The 18506-nt window shown below is 35.2% G+C and overlaps 1 protein-coding gene across 2 annotated transcripts in view; it reads left to right on the top strand.

Annotated features, from left to right (window-relative positions):
• AMMECR1 (AMMECR nuclear protein 1) overlaps positions 1–18506 on the top strand; it is a 157951-nt gene that overhangs the window by 79448 nt on the left and 59997 nt on the right. For both annotated transcript variants that reach the window (XM_037159921.2, XM_037159922.2), the window contains one exon: positions 6389–6499. In XM_037159921.2, the coding sequence (XP_037015816.1) occupies positions 6389–6499 (111 nt within the window). The remainder of the gene's footprint in view (positions 1–6388; positions 6500–18506) is intronic.

Below are 18506 nucleotides of genomic sequence, written 5' to 3'. Positions count from 1 at the left end.
ATTTTCCTTATCTGCAGTAAAAGATTAGTTGAGAAAGTATAAAATGCATTGGAATCTTACCTTCGCCCACCCCCACTATTTACCCCTTTTTATTCCTCTCCTTTCAGGGCTTCCTATCAGTTTCAACTTCAAGTTATCTGGAAGAGTTAAGTCTTTTTTATTATTAATCATTTTATTGTTGTTCTATTACAGCTGTCTGCATTTATCCCCACCATTCCCCCCAACCCAGTCCAACCCACCTCCCTCCCTTTCTTCCACACTCCCTTGGTGTTGTCCATGTGTTCTTTGTAGTTGTTCCTGAAAACTCTTCCTCTTTCCCCCATTATCCCCTCTCTTCTCCCCTCTGGTTACTGTCAGATTGTTCTTAGTTTCAATGTCTCTGGTTATATTTTGCTTGCTTTTTTCCTTTATCGATTAGGTTCCAGTTAAAGGTGAGATCATATGGCATTTGTCCCTCACCCCCTGGCTTATTTTACTTAGCATAATGCTCTCCATTTCCATCCATGCTGTTGCAAAGGATAGGAACTTCTTCCTTCTCTTTCCTGTGTAGCATTCCATTGTGTAAATGTACCATAGTTTTTGGATCCTCTCATTTACTGATGGGCACTTAGGTTGCTTCTAGCACTTAGCTATTGTAAATTGTACTGCAATGAACATTGGGGTGCATAGGTTCTTTTGGATTGGTGTTTCAGAGTTCTTAGGGTATAATCCTAGCAGTGGAATTGCTGAGTCAAAAGGAAGTTCCATTTTTTAGTCTTCTGAGGAAATCCCACAGTTTTCCCCAGTGGCTGTACCAGTCCGCATTCCCACCAACAGTTCACTAGGGTTCCCTTTTCTCCACATCCTCTCCAATTCTCCAACACTTGTTTGTTGATTTGTTTATGATGGCCATTCTGACCAGTGTGAAGTGGTTATCTCATTGTGGTTTTAATTTGCATCTCTCTGATGGCTAGTGATGCTGAGCATCTTTTCATATGTCTCTGGGCCCTGTGCATGTCGTCCTTGAGGAAGTGTCTATTCAAGTCTTTTGCCCATTTTTTAATTGGGTTGTCTTCCTGCATGGAGTCATATGCATTCTTATATATTTTGGAGATAAAACCCTTGTCTGAGGTATCATTGACAAATATGTTTTCTCCTACAGTTGGATCTCTCTTCATTTTTATGCTGTTTTCTTTATCCATGTGGAAGCTTTTTAATTTGATGAGGCCCCATTTCTTTATTTTTTCCTTTATGTCCCTTGCATTAGGAGACATAGCAGTGAAGATATTGCTGCTTGGAATGTCTTGAGATTTTCCTGCCAATGTTTTCCTCTAGGACTTTTATGGTGTTACAACTTATATTTAAATTGTTTATCCACCTTGAATTTATTTTTGTATATGGTGTAAGTTGGTGATTGAGTTTTTTTTTATGTGGCTGTCTAGGTCTCCCAACACCATTTGTTGAAGAAGCTATTTTTATTCCATTTTATGTTTCTGTCCCCTTTGTCAAATATTGATTGACCATAGAGACTTGGGTGTATTTCTGGGCTCTCTGTTGTATTCCATTGGTCTATGTGTCTGTTCTTATGCCAGTATCAGACTGTTTTGATTACATTGGCCTTGTAATATAATCTGATATCAGGAATTGTGATCCCTCCTACCTTGTTCTTCTTTCTCAAGTTGCTGTATCTATTTGGGGTCATTTATGGTTCCATATAAATTTCTGAAATGTTGGTTCTATATCTGTGAAATATGTCATTGGTACTTTAATAGGTATTGCATTGAATCTGTAGATTGCTTTGGGTAGTATGGACATTTTGATGATGTTAATTCTTCCAATCAATGAGCATGGTACATGCTTCCATTTCTTTATGTCTTTCTTCATTTCTTTCTTCAGTGTTGTGTAGTTTTCTGCATACAGGTCTTTTACCTCCTTGGTTAGATTTATTCCTAGGTACTTTTTTTTCTTGTTGCTGTATCAAATGGGATTTGTTTTCCTGATTTCTCTTTCTGATATTTCATTGTTGGTATAGCACCAAAAAAAAAACCCTACTCTACCTATTAAGTGAATTTAGCAAAACAGCAGGATACAAAGTTAATATTCAGAAATCAAAGGCATTTTTGTATAGCAACAAAATATTTCTGTTTCTGAAATATCAGAAACAGAAATCAGGAGTTAAGTCTTATTCATTCAGTAATAATTCATTCTTTCATTCACTAAAAACCTCATTAAGTAATACGAATTACTTAAACAATGAGATGATAAATGGAAATTTGATTTGGTGGAAATTTGTAGATATTCTCTATAACACCTGAGTTTGAAGAAGACTGGATATACATTAGGAAAAAATGTAGCAAGAAGATTGAGAAGGAGTCAGAATGAGTGCTGGGAAGCCAATCAAAAATAAACTGGTAGGTTTTGCCAAGATCACTGTCGCTCAGTTGATTGAGCATCTGTTCACAAAACCAAGGGTTACTGGTTCGATTCCTGGTTGGGGCACATACCTAGCTAGCAGATTGGCCCAGGTCAGGGAGTGTACAAGAGGGAACCTATTGATGTTTTTCTCCCTCCCCAACCCTCTCTCTAAAAATAAATAAATAAATAAAATATTTAAAACAACCAAACAAAAAAAAAAAAAACTGGGAGGTTTTGTTATGAGCTTCTAATGGGAGCAGTAGAGAAGCTACTAGATTGGGTCTAATATTTTTGGCTGACCCAGCCTTTCCAGTTTGGCCTGGTATCTGTTCGAGGAGGGAGAGATTGTGCTTATGTCCATTTGCATAATACCGTGTAGTATTGAGATTTTTCTATTTTCTGGTATTTTAGAAACATATCAGTTTGCTGTGCACAGTTTTCCTCCTGTACTGGGGAAAAATTTGGAGAACCAGCTTACTTCTAAATGTCTTCTGAGATTTACATTTTTAGAAAGCTGAAATCACCCTGGCTGCTGTTGGCTCTGTATTTTGAGTGCCAGCCTGCAAACAAAAGGGTCACTGGTTTGATTCCTAGTTAGGGCACATGCCTGGCTTGTGGGCCAGGCCCCTACTAGGGGGTATGAGGGGGAACCACACATTGATGTTTTTCTCCCTCTCTTTCTCGCTACATTTCCCCCTGTCTAAAAATAAAAACAAAAATTCTTTAGAAAAGAAAGCTGAAAACTATTTTATTATACTAATAATACTGTGAATACTCACATTAACACTAACCATCCCAGAATGTAGAGTGTTTATCTTTTTACAAAATGTCCCAAAATGTGTAAATTTATTACTTTCATAAAAATAACATGTAGAGTTGCTTCTAATGAAGATAATTGTTTTTAGACTTAACCAATAATTGAGTTTGTCAGTAGTTTGTAGCCGAATCTAAACATTTTCTATATTAAACTTCATTTAAAACTATCTTACTTTCTTTATGCCATTATATTATAGTTGATACTTTGATAGCATTGACGCTTAAGAGATTGTACTTATTGGCAATAATTTTATCTAAAATTTAAAATAAATTGTCTGGTTTCAGAGAATTATTTTGTTAAAGTTTGCTATTGTCCTTCACCTATCTGAATCCTACTCATTTTTATAGGCCAAGCTAAAGATGATCATAGTTAATGAAATTTTCTTCTATCCCAGTAGTTTTATTTATGGCATTTTGGAAATAATTTATAGTACTCATTTCCATCACCTTGTCTTAATTTGCTGCGAACATATCGGCCTTCTGTACTGGTTGCTAGAGATCAAGGACTCTGTTTTAGGTAACTATGTATTTCTTTTTTCTTTTTATTTTTTAAATTATATTTTATTGATTATGCTACTAGAGTTGTCCAATTTTTTCCATCTACTTTATTCCCCTCTGCTCTGCACTCTGCTTTCATCAGCATTCCCCCTCCCATGAGTTCATGTCCATTGGTCCTACACATAATTTCTTTGGCCTCTACATTTCCTATACTATTCTTAATGTCCCCCTGTCTATTTTGTATGTACCATTTATGCTTCATATTCCTGTACATTTTCCTTAATCCCCCCCCCCCCCGCCAATAACCCTCCATGTGATCTCCATTTCTGTGATTCTGTTCCTGTTCTAGTTGTTTGCCTGGTTTATGTTTCTCCATTTTTTAGTTTCAGTTGTTGATAGTTGTGAGGTTGTTGTCATTTTACTGTTCATATTTTTTATCTTCTTTTTCTTAGATAAGTCCCTTTAACATTTCATATACTAAGGGCTTGGTGATGATGAACTACTTCAACTTGACCTTATCTGGCAAGCACTTTATCTGCCTTCCCATTCTGAATGCTAGCCCTGCTGGATAGAGCAATCTTGGATGTAGGTCTTTTCCTTTTATGACTTCAAATACTTCTTTCCAGCCCATTCTTGCCTGCAAGGTTGCTTTTGAGAAATCAGCTGATAACCTGATGCGAACTCCTTTGTAACTGTCTCCTTTTCTCTTGCTGCTTTTAAGATTCTCTCTTTCCCTTTAGTCTTGGCTATTGTAATTATGATGTGTCTTGGTGTGTGCTTCCTTAAGTCCACCTTCTTTGGGACTCTGAGCCTCCTGTAAGTCTACTTCCTTTGCCAGATTGGGGAAGTTCTCCTTCATTGCTTTTTCAAATAAGTTTTCCATTTGTTGTGTTTTCTCTTTTCCTTCTGGTACCCCTATAATTCGGATGTTGGAACATTTAAAGTTGTCCCTGTGGTTCCTAAGCCTCTCTTCATTTTTTTGAATTGTTATTCCTTAATTCTGTTCTGGTTACATGTTTATTTCTCCCTTCTGGTCCAAACCCATTGATCCAAGTCCCAGTTTACTTCCTGTCACTGTTGGTTCCCTGTACATTTTCCTTTATATCGCTTTTCATAGCCTTCACTTTTTCCTCTAGTTTGTGGCCGGGCTCAACAATTTCTGTGAGCATCCTGATTATCAGTGTTTTGAACTATGCATCTGATAGGTTGGCTATCTCTTTGTTGCTTAGTTGTATTTTTTCTGGAGCTTTAATCTGTTCTTTCATTTGGGCCATATTTCTTTGTCTGTGCACGCCTATTTGGTAGTAAAGGGCAGAGCCTTAGATATTCACTAGGGTGGGGTAACCCTCATTGTTCTGTTGTGATGCTACATATGGAAGAGGGGTCCACAGGGGAATAATGCCTCTTGCTGGGCTCTGGACCAGCTTTGAGTCACTTCCCTGCTACCCACAAGCAAATTGAGCACTTATGGTACTGATTCCTGGGTGGGTGGGTTCGTGTACATTCTAGGACACTGTGGGTCTCTCCAGTGAACTCTCTTGTGGGGCTGGGAGTTTCTCCCACTGCCACAACCCCCACAGATTTTTACAGCCAGAGGTTTTGAGGCTTTCTTTTCTTGTGCTGGAATCCTGGGTTGTGTGGTATGTCTTGCTCCCCAGTTATTCCTCCCAGTTTATCTGCATGCAAATTTGGGACCACCTAATCCACTACCTGCTGCCTCATCAGCTATCTTGGCACACATCCTCTCTACCTGGTCTGCCCATCTCCACCCTTCCTACTGGTCTGGATGAATGTTTCCTCTTTAATTCCTTGATTTTCAGACTTTCACACAGTTCAATTTCCTTACAGTTCTGGTTGTTTTTTGTTTTTAAATTTGTTGTTGTCCTTCTTTTGGTAGTGTGAGAAGGCAAAGTGCATCTACCTATGCCTGCATCTTGATCAGAAGTCTCGGTAACTCTCTCTTTCTTGTAGCACCTTTCACAGTATTTTGCCCCAGTATATTCAGTTAAGTATCTATTGAAATTAGTGGTTTTACCCCTGATTTTCTTTTTTGCCTTTTTTAAAGGATTTTTATTATTTTCAGAGAGAGGGGGAGGGAAGGAGAAAGTGAGGGAGAGAAACATCAATGTGTTGTTCCCTCTCGCGTTTCCTCCACTGAGGACCCGGCCCATTCCCAGGCATGTGCTCCGACTGGGGTCAAACTGGCACAGGCTGGCACCCAATCCACTGAGTCACACCAGCCAGGGATCCCCTAATTTTATAGACTAGACTTTTGACTCAATCAATAACTTGAGGTTTAAATAAGGTATCAGGTAGTCAGCCAAGGCTCTCTACTCAAGATTGCCCAGGTTTCAGTTCCTATTTTGTCATGAATGAACTGTGGGACTGCCTCATATCTAAAATGAAAATGTTATAATAGCACCAGCCTCCTAGATGTGTTGATGAGGATAACATAGATAATTTGTTTAAAACATTTATTGTGTTACCTAATATATGCTCAAAACAATATAGCTGTGATTATTGCTAAATGCAGTCCTATTGGGCTAGACACAGTCCCTTGAGGTCCTGCCATTTGGTATTTATATCTCAGATATCTAACTTTGCATATAGTTAATACTCAATGAATACTTGCTTAAGTTGAATTGATTGATTTACCTGATTTTTATTTTCCATTTTACAGCCCACTGTTTGTAACATGGAAGATTGGTCGAGACAAGAGATTGCGTGGATGCATAGGTACTTTTTCTGCAATGAATTTGCATTCTGGACTCAGGGAGTACACACTTACCAGGTGAAGAATGATTTTTGTTACTTCTGTTTCCACATTAAAAAAAAACTTGTGAAACTTGAACCTGATTCTTTAATTTCTTTTTCTTTACTAAATTGTCAACATATTGAGTCCTTTCATGTTCTATTTTTTTCTTCAGCCATTTGCCATATCTCTGGTAACATGTTTTTGATATATACAATCATAATATAAAATACTGTGCCATAAATGTTTTGAAGTGTTTTTCTTTCAATATCAGATTATTTTGTATAACTTGAAAATCAATGACCAAATATTTATGGGTTACCAAAATGTATTATTTCCACAATAATAGTCCTTGTGTTTTCTCTGTTAGGCTTTTAAATAATTGTTGATGTTTGTTTTCATCTTGCACATTTTCTTACACTTTTATGTATTTTTGAAATTGAACCAAGAACCTAGGAAGAAAGTGATGCCACAGCCTAGCAGTATAATCATTCACATTCGTTCTTCACCCAGAATTAATTGTAGCACACTTATTTTGTTTTATCTAACACAAGGACAAAATAATGAATTCCTCATTACACATTTTTAAGACTTTGTTCTTAATTTCTAAATTCATAAAAAGTTACCTAGTATGCCATCTGATTTTTTTTGGCTCAAGTTAAGATTACCAGCAAACTGTATTCCAAAATATTTCAAAAGAAGAAAATTCCTTAAATAATAAGCTATTAGTAAAGGAATCTCCAATTTTTGTTCACATTTTAGGGTGATTATCTAATATAATTTCTATAATTGCAATATGCACAAATGCCCATCCAACAAGAAATTGGTCCTTTGTGACCATTGATACTTGGGGAAAGTTGCTCATTCTCCAATAGATAAAGTAGTAATTACAGTGTGCATTTTGTTCTATATATAATAGGGATGTTAGGGAGGTGTTAGGGGAATGAAGTAATAATCACTACTTTGCTCCATGATTAACGGTATGGAACATTCATTATTTTACTATAGGATTGCATAAAGGCAGCTCATAATACCAGTTAATAAATTGATGGTAACTGTATTCTTTTTATTTTAAGGTATAGCTCAGAGCTATAGGGTTTACTTAGCTTACATTAAAGACCAGAAAGAAAAGCAAAGGCTTGGAGGGTCTCATTTATTCTTAGATTTTCACAGGTATCAGAAATTTGGTGTTTGGACTCGATTAAATAACATACAGGCAGTAAAGGGGTCAAAACACATATTCTGGATATAACCACAACTTCCTAAAGATAGTGTAAATGCTAGTCTAGGCATGTTAGATTTTTTTTTATGACATGAAATACCATGGGCTCATTTTGAGGTTTTAGCAAATTCTGCCTGTGACTCCCTCTTTGGGACAGGTTCATATGGAATTACACATTTAATAGCTAATCAAGGCAATTAATTATATATTTCCTAATATAAGTTATTATGAGGAATACTGACTGGTTCCTTGGTTTTGCCTGCAGATAAAAGGATTCTATGGCCAAATATACAGGGTCCAGCACAAGTAACTCCTGCTTGAATGTGGTTGGTAGGGTAATAATATGGGTATAATAATTTATAGTTTTAATTTGAACATTTCACCTAAAATGGCATATGGTATCCTTGAGTGTGATATTGTTATGTTACAGAATACATGCTTATGATTTTGTAATAAAAGATTCTATAATAAAAAAGGGACATCATTTGTGCTGGACCTTGTATTTTGGAAGCACTGGTTAAATAAATTTAAACAGCCCTTGCTCATTACAGGAACTCTTAGAACCTTTATGTTCACAGTGGTGTCCATCTCTAAGAGCGAAAGAATGCAGCACTTTCTAGACTTCAACTTTTTTTGGCTATACAACCCTTTTATTCTGCTACCCCAGTGTTTTATGCAATTAGTGTTCCAAGGAATATATTTTCAGAAACATTAATTCTGTTTAAAATTTTTTTAATTTTTATTTGTAGTTGGGGAGTCTATGGAAACCCTCTGTGCTTTCTAATGAAATGTCCCAGTATCAAATAGTATATACTTAAGATATCTTTAGTAGTTGTATCTGTAGTTGCAATATGGTTTTGTTTAAAAAACATATGATATTTTTGCCCACACTGATAAGAAAGGATAAAAATACCCAACTTTTCTGGACTTGTGGATCTGTCTTCAGTGGTACTAGAAGATTTACAGTATATTTTTTCTGATAATGTTATTCTGAATTAATTGTTCAAGTAATTGAACTTAGAAATTTTCCTACATTTGTATATGTGGTTACCCTCATTACAGTTTGTAGCTCTTCCTGTTTACTTTCCAACTTTTTCATCATTTTTAACGCAACTTCCAGAAATTGTGTATGTCATGTTAGAGGGATGTGTAGCCTTCTTAGTTATGTTTTGCTTAATTTCTTTTGCTTCATATGATAACAAGAATGAAGTTATTTAGAAAAGATGAACAAAAAGCAAGTCTTACAATATACAGTTGCTCTTTTTCCTGGATTCATTTTAATATCAAACCTGTGGAATCATTTTTGAAAGTTACGATATGATGTCTTCCAGTCCAGTGGAGCACTTACCCCTTCTATGTGTGGCTGCTGTTGCTACTGTTGTTATCATTGTTAATATCTACCATTTAGTAAGAATCTTACTACATATCAGACACCTCAGTGGAGCTTCATATACATGGTTCTAACAACAATTCCTAGGTATTAATATTCACATTTAAATTTTTCTATTTATTGAATTTCTAGGGGTGACATTGATTAATAAAATTACTGTATATGTTTCAGGTGTACAGTTTTATAATACATCATTAGTATATTGTATCGTGTGTTCACCACCCCTAAGTCAAGTCTTCCATCACCATTTATCCACCCTGTACCTTCTACCTCCCTTATCTCCCTTTCCCTCCAGAAACTAAGATTTACAGAATACATATAAATAATTTACCCGTTCACACATATAGCAAGTGGTAGAACCAGGATTCAAACCAGGCCATCTGCCTGCAAAGTCCAAACTCTTAACTGCTACATTTAAGATGAGACAACATACATTTTTCTGAGGATTTATGTTTTGCAGCTTCATCATGAATATAATAAACTTGGAAGCACATTACTATAAGTTGTATAAATCATGGATCAGTAATTCTTCAGAAATTCTAGTTAGGAGTTAAGATTGAAATTTTGGAATGTTATTTTCAATTCCAGCAAATCCATAGATGGAATTGTGTAGACTAGTCAGAAGCAAATTGACTTGAATTAATATTGCAGAAAAGGATAATGTTAATTACAAAAAATATATTACTGTATGCTATGAAATTGTTTTCATTGGATACATATAAATAATGGACTAGATTCCAAAATGAATACAGTTTTCTTAACATAATAATTGGTGATTCTTGGAGTCTGTTTTTCCAATCTTAAAAAACCCATAAATCACAAAATTTACAAATGTAATAAAATGAAGGTAGGAGATTAGAGATAAAATGGAAGGAGAAACCAAGACAAAAAATAAACAATGAAATGAAAGGCTTACTAGGTATAGGTCTCTTTAAAAAAAGATAATATCTGGTTTTCCACTGTTTTCAACTGCGATTAAATAGACTATTGTACAGATTTCAGAATGTTTCTCAGCTGTGTCCTTTATTATAAAGTATACATAACATAAACTTTACCATCTAATCAAGTTTAAATGTATTGTTCAGTGGCCTCAAGTTCATTTGATGTACATCATCACTACCATGCATCCTGAAAACTGCTTCATCTTTCCCAACTGAAATTCTATACCCACTAAACACTAACTCCCCATCTCTCCCTCCCCCCATGACAACCTTCATTCTACTTTCTGTATCTATGAATATGACTCTTCTAGGTACCTCAGAAACAGTGTTTGTCATTTTGTGACTGGCTTATTTCATTTAGCATAATGTCTTCAGGATTCATCCATGTTGTGGCATGTGTTAGAATTTCCTTCCCTTTTAAGTCTGAACAATATTCCATGGAATGTATCTACCACATTTCGTTCATTCATCCATTTGGACACTTGAGTGGCTTCCAGTTTTTGTCTATTGCCAATAATGTTGCTATAAGCATGGGTATACAAATACCCGTTTGAGTACCTTTTTTTCTTTTAAAAAGCCAACCATTTCATAGAAGACAACGATGTAGCTTGCTTGTGGTCCCTTAATCTTTAAAAGGTAAATCTTAAAAAAATGACCAGATACTTTTAAAATAAAATACCTATTCTGGGTTAAGTTTTTATATATAAACATACAGTCTTAAAACACTTGTTATAGTCAAGGAGTATGTTCTCTTGGTTGAAATTTTTATTTTAGACTGAAGTTAAATTTTATAAATAGGCTGAGGATTTCCTCCCAATTGTAAAAATGCATAATTTCTGTGTAGATAGCAGGCAAACTTTGTAATATTTACAACATAGAACTATTAAATAGGTTATTTTATCCTTGTCCTTGTAGGTTCTGGGTAAAAGCAGGAAAGACTATAGTAAATAAGAAGCAGGATTGAGAGAGAACTCAGAATTATTGGTAGAAGTTTATCCATGTTGACAAATTAATGTCCACAAATAACTATATTTTTTAGTGGTCAAAACTTCAATGTAGAAATATTCTGGTCCAAATTGAAGAAGAATTTCTAGTATTTATCAAGCTAATTGCATTTATGGATTTTATATGTTAGAAAGCAAATACAATTTATTTCCTCTGTTTTAGTACTTAATTGTATACTTTTATTAGATAAGAGAATTATAATTCATATAAATGAACACAAACATCACAAAGAATATTCCTTAAATTTTTGGCTAATAAATTGTCTAGCCAAGTATAGGTTTATTTCTTTGTGAAAATTCAAGTTGGTAGTAATTTTTCTAGCATGAAAATCATTTATATAAGTAATAGATGTGTTCTTATTTTGTAAAAGAGGAATGTGGATTCTAAGGATTCTGGATTATTGATATATATGCTCTTTTTTCTTAAGAGAAGAATGTGGTCTATCATCACATTTAAAAGACTATTTTCTTCTAGTTTACAATGTTGTACGTAGACCTCTTTACAGTCAAATAATTATGCAGGTGTGGGAGGTGTCTGGAGCTTGATTCTGAACTGTGCTACTTTTTCCTCTGCTTAATTCTGAGAAATTAGCAATGGAAGTTTATTCTTTTTTAGGGAACAGTATGACCACATAAAAGGTGATATGTTTTATTTTGGAGTTTTGTTTTGTGTGGGTGAGGGGGGTGGGCGAGAAATTGATTATTTGCATGTTACTCCCACTCACTTACTAATATTATTAGGCTTTTTGAAATATTAGAAATAGCTAACAGATCTATTTTATTACTTTCAAAGGTCCTGTTTGCTTTTATATTTTGGTGTTGTGATCTGTCACTTTTCTATAGCAGTATGAGTTTAAAACCATTATAAGTAGCATAATTCACATTTTCCCACCTCAGGTTGGACTATTTTGTGATCATCCTTATTCTCTGTTATGTTAGGTCTCTAAACTTGACTCATTGTGAACATGCACAGCCCCCCTCACCACCAATTTAATATCAGTCCTCACAGTAGCATCACCCAGCTTGATTTTTCTTATGAAAAGAAAAGCTGTACATGAGTCACTTCTGACTATACACTATTGCCATGGAAGCTAATTCTGGAGATGTTAAGGCCAGACTATTTTTGGCAGGTGTCTGGCAAGACTTGTAGCTAAAATATGCTTTTATGGGAAGTAAATTAGATATTATCAAAAACACTATGCAGAATTAATTAGCTTAATTTACAGTCTATATGTGGCCTTTTTAGAAAAGGCAGAATGGTCTGATTCCTAAAACTTATACCTAAGTTGTTAGTTTCAATATATGAATTACAAAATGAGAAATTGTTTCTCAGATTTGATATGTATTTAATTTAAAGTACAGTTTGGAACCTAGATTGTTATATAACCTTTACTCAAAATTATCCATAGGATAGGACAGTTAAATGTAATTTCTGGAACTCTAGAATTTTCATTTTAGCCACTAGTTTAACATACTCCTTCATTATCTATGGTCGTGCTAATGTGCAAAGATGTGGCCAAACAATGTCCAGCAGAATGTGGAAAGAGAAGTTAAAGAGTAAGGACCATTCCCAGTATGGGTAATGGCTCCTGAGTTATAGAAAATTATCTGATTCATAGAGTACCTACCACCACAGGAATTAAGTGTAGTGAGTATATCAGATTCTAATTCCTTATCATATGTTCCAGGTACTCAGAGTCTTCAGTTGGAATCCCCATGCTACTTTGACCCTGTTCTTGTATTTAACTAAACTTTATCATTATGCTACTAGGAGGTTGCAATTTCTCCCTTTAATCATGTTTAAACAGTTTATCCTGCAGATCTCATCTAAATTTTGCCTTAGGAATTTATAATATAGTAGGAGAGATAAGATGTTATATAAATGATCACAATCCTAGGTAGAAAGTGATTTTTGCCAAAGAGGCAGAGAGGTGGTGATGATGGTACTGAATGATACTCTACATCTGCAACAAAAGCAGAAATGTATGTAAAGCAATTAATGAAATTATTTCATTCAATTCATCGTTCACTTTGAGTAAAAGCAAATGACTTTATACAAGTTTCTGGCTTGTTTATATCCTACATGGACAAAAATGTCCAAATTACAAGGATATGTATACATTGTTATCATCAAAGTGACCACATATGTGATCATTGAGAATTTTCAGAGTTTACTAACACATATTTGAAGAGGAAAATGAATTTTCTATGAAAAAATAAAAACCTTAGGCATAGACACTTAACAGGTTGTATATACTCATGGACACATAGTTCACCAAAGAGTAGCTAGTACTAGTAGGAATATAGCCCTGATATTTGGCAAGTGCAGAAAGTTAAAAATTAATAGTTTAGATGCCTAGTTCCTCTTGTTCTATTAAAATGAATTTCATATTTTATTTCATTACAGTAAACTAATATCTACCTTCTTTCCTGAGAATCATTGCTGGAGATACCTTTTTTTTTTCAGAGGAAAGACTAAAGTGGTGAAGATAAATTAGAATACAAATATTATATGAAATAATTATTATATTAGATGTGGTTTAAAATTATATTGTAGAAAGGTGCCCTCTTAGCACAGTAGGCAGCGCGTCAGTCTCATAAAATTTTATATTGTAGGGCCCTGGCTGGTGTAGCGCAGTGGATTGAGTGCAGGCCTGTGAACCAAAGGATCATGGTTCAATTCCCAGTCAGGGCACATGCCTGGGTCGAAGGCCAGTTCCCGGCAGGGGATGCACTAGAGGCAACCATACATTGATATTTCTCTCCTTCTCTCCTTCCCTTCCCCTCTAAAGATAAATAAATAAAATCTTTTAAAAAAGAAAATAATACTGTAGGTGTTTAACAATTTATTTACTTTTGTCTGAGCATTTACAAAATAAATATAGATTCTGCATGTAAGTGTCTAAAGTATTTGTGTCATTAGCACCTGAACAAATGAGAACAGAGTTGTGTCTTAGGTATTCATAAGACACTTAACACCAGTGTATGCTCAAGGTGATTATTCCTGTCTAGAATATCATGAAAATAATGTGCTCTTACCACTTCTAGAGGACAGTGTTGCTAGTAATTTGATATTTTAATGTAATTTAATGTTGAGGTTTTTGTGCAGCAATTTAATTTTATGTCTTAATTATTCTTTTATTCTTTTAATTCTTTTATTCTTTTATGAGAAAATACTTTTTAAAAGATTTTCTTAAAAGGCAAAGAAACAAAGCCCTTCTCCATTGTCTTTGCCCTTCCCTCAAACTTTACCTCAAATGTGAACATTCAAAGTAGTAGCCCTTGAAAAATTTTCCATTTTGTCATTGTTAAAAGTTTAGTGTTCTTTAAAGGCTAAACACTTACTGTTATTAGCCTTTTATCTTCCATTATAAATAATTTTATCTTAGAAACAACTTCCAGATTTTTTTCCATTTTTAAATTCTCACTTTTTAAATAGAAAGCAAACATTCTGTATACAAAAGGCTTGTCCTGAAGAGCTACATTATTTGAGCTGCTTCTTAACAACAACAACAACAACAACAAAAAATGGAAGACCCATGCTATATAACAAATAAAATTGATGTGGACAAATGTTAACTTTTTGAAAAGTTCTATTGCATTAAGAATTTATAGGTGCTAAGAATTCTTAAAGATGAAAATGCTGTCTACTATATTCTATTGAGAATGAAGTTCTGATTATTTATATCAACTCTACAGTATCAGTAGTTTAAAACTTAAAAGTGAAGAAAATAGATTTATAAAATACAGATTTACATTAACCTGTACAATTTTACATTTACAAATGTTCAGAAAGATTTCACAATTTTACTTCAGCTGACAACATTATCCTGTAAATAAACATGGAAACTACAGGCTTCATCATTCAAACTAGATTAATATGTTATTGTCTAATAACATTTTTATCCCTCATTTTTTAAATTTATACATCAGAATGCTAACTTTTGTATCTTTCCTAGTGGTGAAAGAGAAGATTTAAAAAGCCATAAAATAAATTCTTCAGAAGCTTTAATTAAAGGAATTACCCAGAAGTCAACTTCCCATTGCTATACCCAAGTACTTTCAGGACTGCTTTATATGTTCCACCAAGTTGACTTAAAAGGTTCCAACTGTTGCCACTTCACTGAGGATGGGAGGAAAGAATATCTTTCAAATTCTTCAGGCTGTCTTAAACCGAAGGCATTCTTCTAGGAGGACCTTCTGTCGCTCCCTGGCTAGGTGGGATTGATTTGTTTACCCAGGTCTGGGGAAGTGTGCTGAGCCTTTGAAATGCATATTGCATATGAAGAGCAGTAAATAACCATACACTGCTGACTAGACTGTGATGCTAATGAGGTCATAGGTCCAATCCCCATTTGGGTTACTTTGCTTTGTTTTGCTCCATATCACAGAGTGCACCCTACACCCTAGGCAGTTGATTATAGGGGGGCTCACCCAAAAGTATGTGTTCAGCACCATCTCAGCATATGAAATGTGCTACATTTGGAGTAACCAACACTCAGCTAACTCATGAACAGTGAATAATTCTGATAATAATTGCATTGAAACTAAACAAATGAGAATATTTTTTAATGTTAATTTTTTTCAACAGCCCTCTGAGAGCCACTGTGACAATGGGAGGAAAAATTCTTTGGAGTGGCTGTAGAGCTGAGAATACAAGTTAGGCTTCAACATGCCTGAAAATGCTATGAACAAAGGGAGATTTCTGATTGGATACCTGGCCTCAGAAGAGAAATTGTTTATTAGTTCCCCTTTCCTCAGTTTCCACCTCTAATTAAGAGTAGTGGCTAGAAATGGGAGTCATCTCAGATAATAGTGGATTTCAGCTGAAGTGACTCTTATGTACTTCAGTGATGAAAGAATGACTATTAAATTCACAAGTTTCTGCTCTGACTGGTGGCTCAGTTGGGTAGCATCCTACAAAGCAGAAAGGTCGCCAGTTCAGTTCCCAGTCAGGCCACATGCCTTGCAGGTTCAGTCCCCAGTCAGAGTAGGTGCAAGAGGCAACTGATCAATGTTCTGTTTCTTCCTCCCTTTCCATATCTCTAAAAATAAATAGATTTAAAAAATTAAAAATTCACAAGTTAAAATACATGTTATTAAGTGCCATTGCTCATTTTAAAAGTGCATTTTTTAAAGGCAGCATTTTAAAGTTGTCATTAATGGCATATTGAGATGCTCCTGTGCCTCATGAATCAGCTCACTAGGGTGTGTGTCTATTGTCTAAGCATATGTGCTTTCCCGTGCTATTGCATTGTCCTTTTCATAGCTTTTATTATTGCTCAGAGCATCACACTTACCCTGTTAGCCAAATTGGATTCAAACGTACCTGTTGGCAGTACTAGACTTTTCTTGGTAATTGTTAATCCTTTCCTTATATTTGACACAAGAATCCCCCTTCCATGACTATGCATCTTGCCTGGAGTAAACACCAAAGTCATTCCAAAATGTGTATTTCACCCACAGTAAACTTAATGTTCTACAATGCCACCATCCTCTGTCTTGCTCTGCCTCTCCTCTTCACCTCTTACTCCTATCCTTGTTAAGAAGCACAGCATATTAATCCCTAACCTCACACTCCAGCCATGTCCAGTTATTAACTACTGCCGAAATATAGCCTTTTGTACCTGGCATTGAACAATATTTTTTCTCTGACAACCATGCCTCTCTCCATTTCCACCCAGTCAACTCTTACTCATCCTTCAAGACTCAGCTAGGTCATTACTTCCTCTGCGTATAACATTTATTTGACGATTCCCAGCAAAACTAGTCAGTCTGTGTGTCTTCACAGCCCTTTATTCAGGCCTCTAGTATAACATTTAAGACATTGGATTGTAATGATTAACTTTACGTGTTTGTTTCTCCCTTTTGAAATCACCCTCAGCAGTAGTTTACCAAGCTACATCAAAGCAAATAAACAGAAACAAGTCACATCAGTTTCTGGTGTCTTTACTTGATCCTGACAGCCATTTCTACTCTCTTCTCTTTCTGTCTGCTTCTGTTAACTTAGGTTTGTTACCTTTTCTTAACATAAAGTTGGGTTCTTCTTACAAGGGTTAGGAGTGGTTGAAGAAGCACAGTGTGAATTAAGGCTTGCTATGGGACTATACAGCTGGAAGGAATCCTTCGAAGTTACCCAACCCCTATCAGATATATTAGTCTCTTTTAAACTCTCCCAAGAAATGGGTATGGAACTTTTATCTCAACATCTGCACTGACTTGGAAGCGACCACTTTTTACGTAGCCATTTATTTTTAATCACCTCTAAACCCAATCCTGTAACTCCAGTAACCGCATAGCTTAGTTGAAATGCCAGAGTCAAAGATTGCCTGTATTTAGCACCTTATTCTTTATAGAAAGCCACAGTAACCAGCACTGGTTTAACTTACCCTCTGAGTAATGTCTGAGTCTTTAGAAGTTTAGGAGTAGTAAGATAACACAGCTTTTCAACTGACTCCCATCCATCCATAACAATTTTAACTGGCCCCTTATTATTGAAACCTTTAAAGCTGCTGCCACCACATCTTCTCTTACTGCCTACATTAGACTCCTGGAATTGACTGATTCAGAGAATCCATAGATTTCAAGCCATAACTGGTACTAGATCTTTTAGTAACCCCAAGAAATTTACTACACAAAGCTGTAACAACGAGAGTTAGAATACAGGTCTTCTGACATTGCCTGGAAGTGTCACTTCACTTTCTGAATAGAAGGGGTCCAGAAATGTATGTAAATGTATTCATTTTAGTTTTACATTAAGAAACTCACAGTTTCAAGGCACCCTGTAATAAAATAATCATTTCACTGTGTAAAGTCTTGCTCTCAAGTTATCTGCCTTGGGCCAAGTTTTGGACATATTTCCATAAAATGAGGAATGCCCTTATAGCTATTCAACCAAAACTCTAAGGGTAACAGAATATTAGTATTAGAGAAGCCCAAAGCAAAACCCAAATATACACACAAAATTCTTATCTTAGATCACACCCTTCTTCAAACGTGCCTCCAACATACTTCTACTTGTATTTCTAATCACAATAATTTCTTTTTTTGTATGTGCTAGGCCTGTCCTAGTATTTTATATAAGTTACCTCATTTAACTTTTTCAACAACTATGTGAAGTTGAAGGTATTTCACCTATATTACAATTAGGAAAAACCAGGGCTTAGAGAGGTTAAGTAACTTGCTGAATAACAGCTAGTATAGGGCAGCACCTGAATTTGAACCTGATTCTGTCTTATTCCAAAGTGTGTTCCAAACCACTATGTATACTTCTCTCCTCCAGTAACATCACTCCCTTTTCTCCCTCAAAAGGTTCTTATAGGTATAAGTCCTATTATCCCTATGGAGGTCGCAGTCAAAAAATTATAGCATGGGTTGCATGTAACTGAGAGATACATTCATTACTACTATGTGCTGAAATGTGAAAAAAATTAAAACACTGCAAATTTGCGTTTTTTATACTTATATAATGAAATACATGGTTTCAGTT

Source organism: Artibeus jamaicensis, unplaced genomic scaffold (genome assembly GCF_021234435.1).
Source record: "Artibeus jamaicensis isolate MK-2021 breed Jamaican fruit bat unplaced genomic scaffold, CSHL_Jam_final scaffold_461, whole genome shotgun sequence".
In the NCBI taxonomy this organism is placed as follows: domain Eukaryota; kingdom Metazoa; phylum Chordata; class Mammalia; order Chiroptera; family Phyllostomidae; genus Artibeus; species Artibeus jamaicensis.
This window is presented reverse-complemented; position numbering and strand designations above follow the sequence as displayed.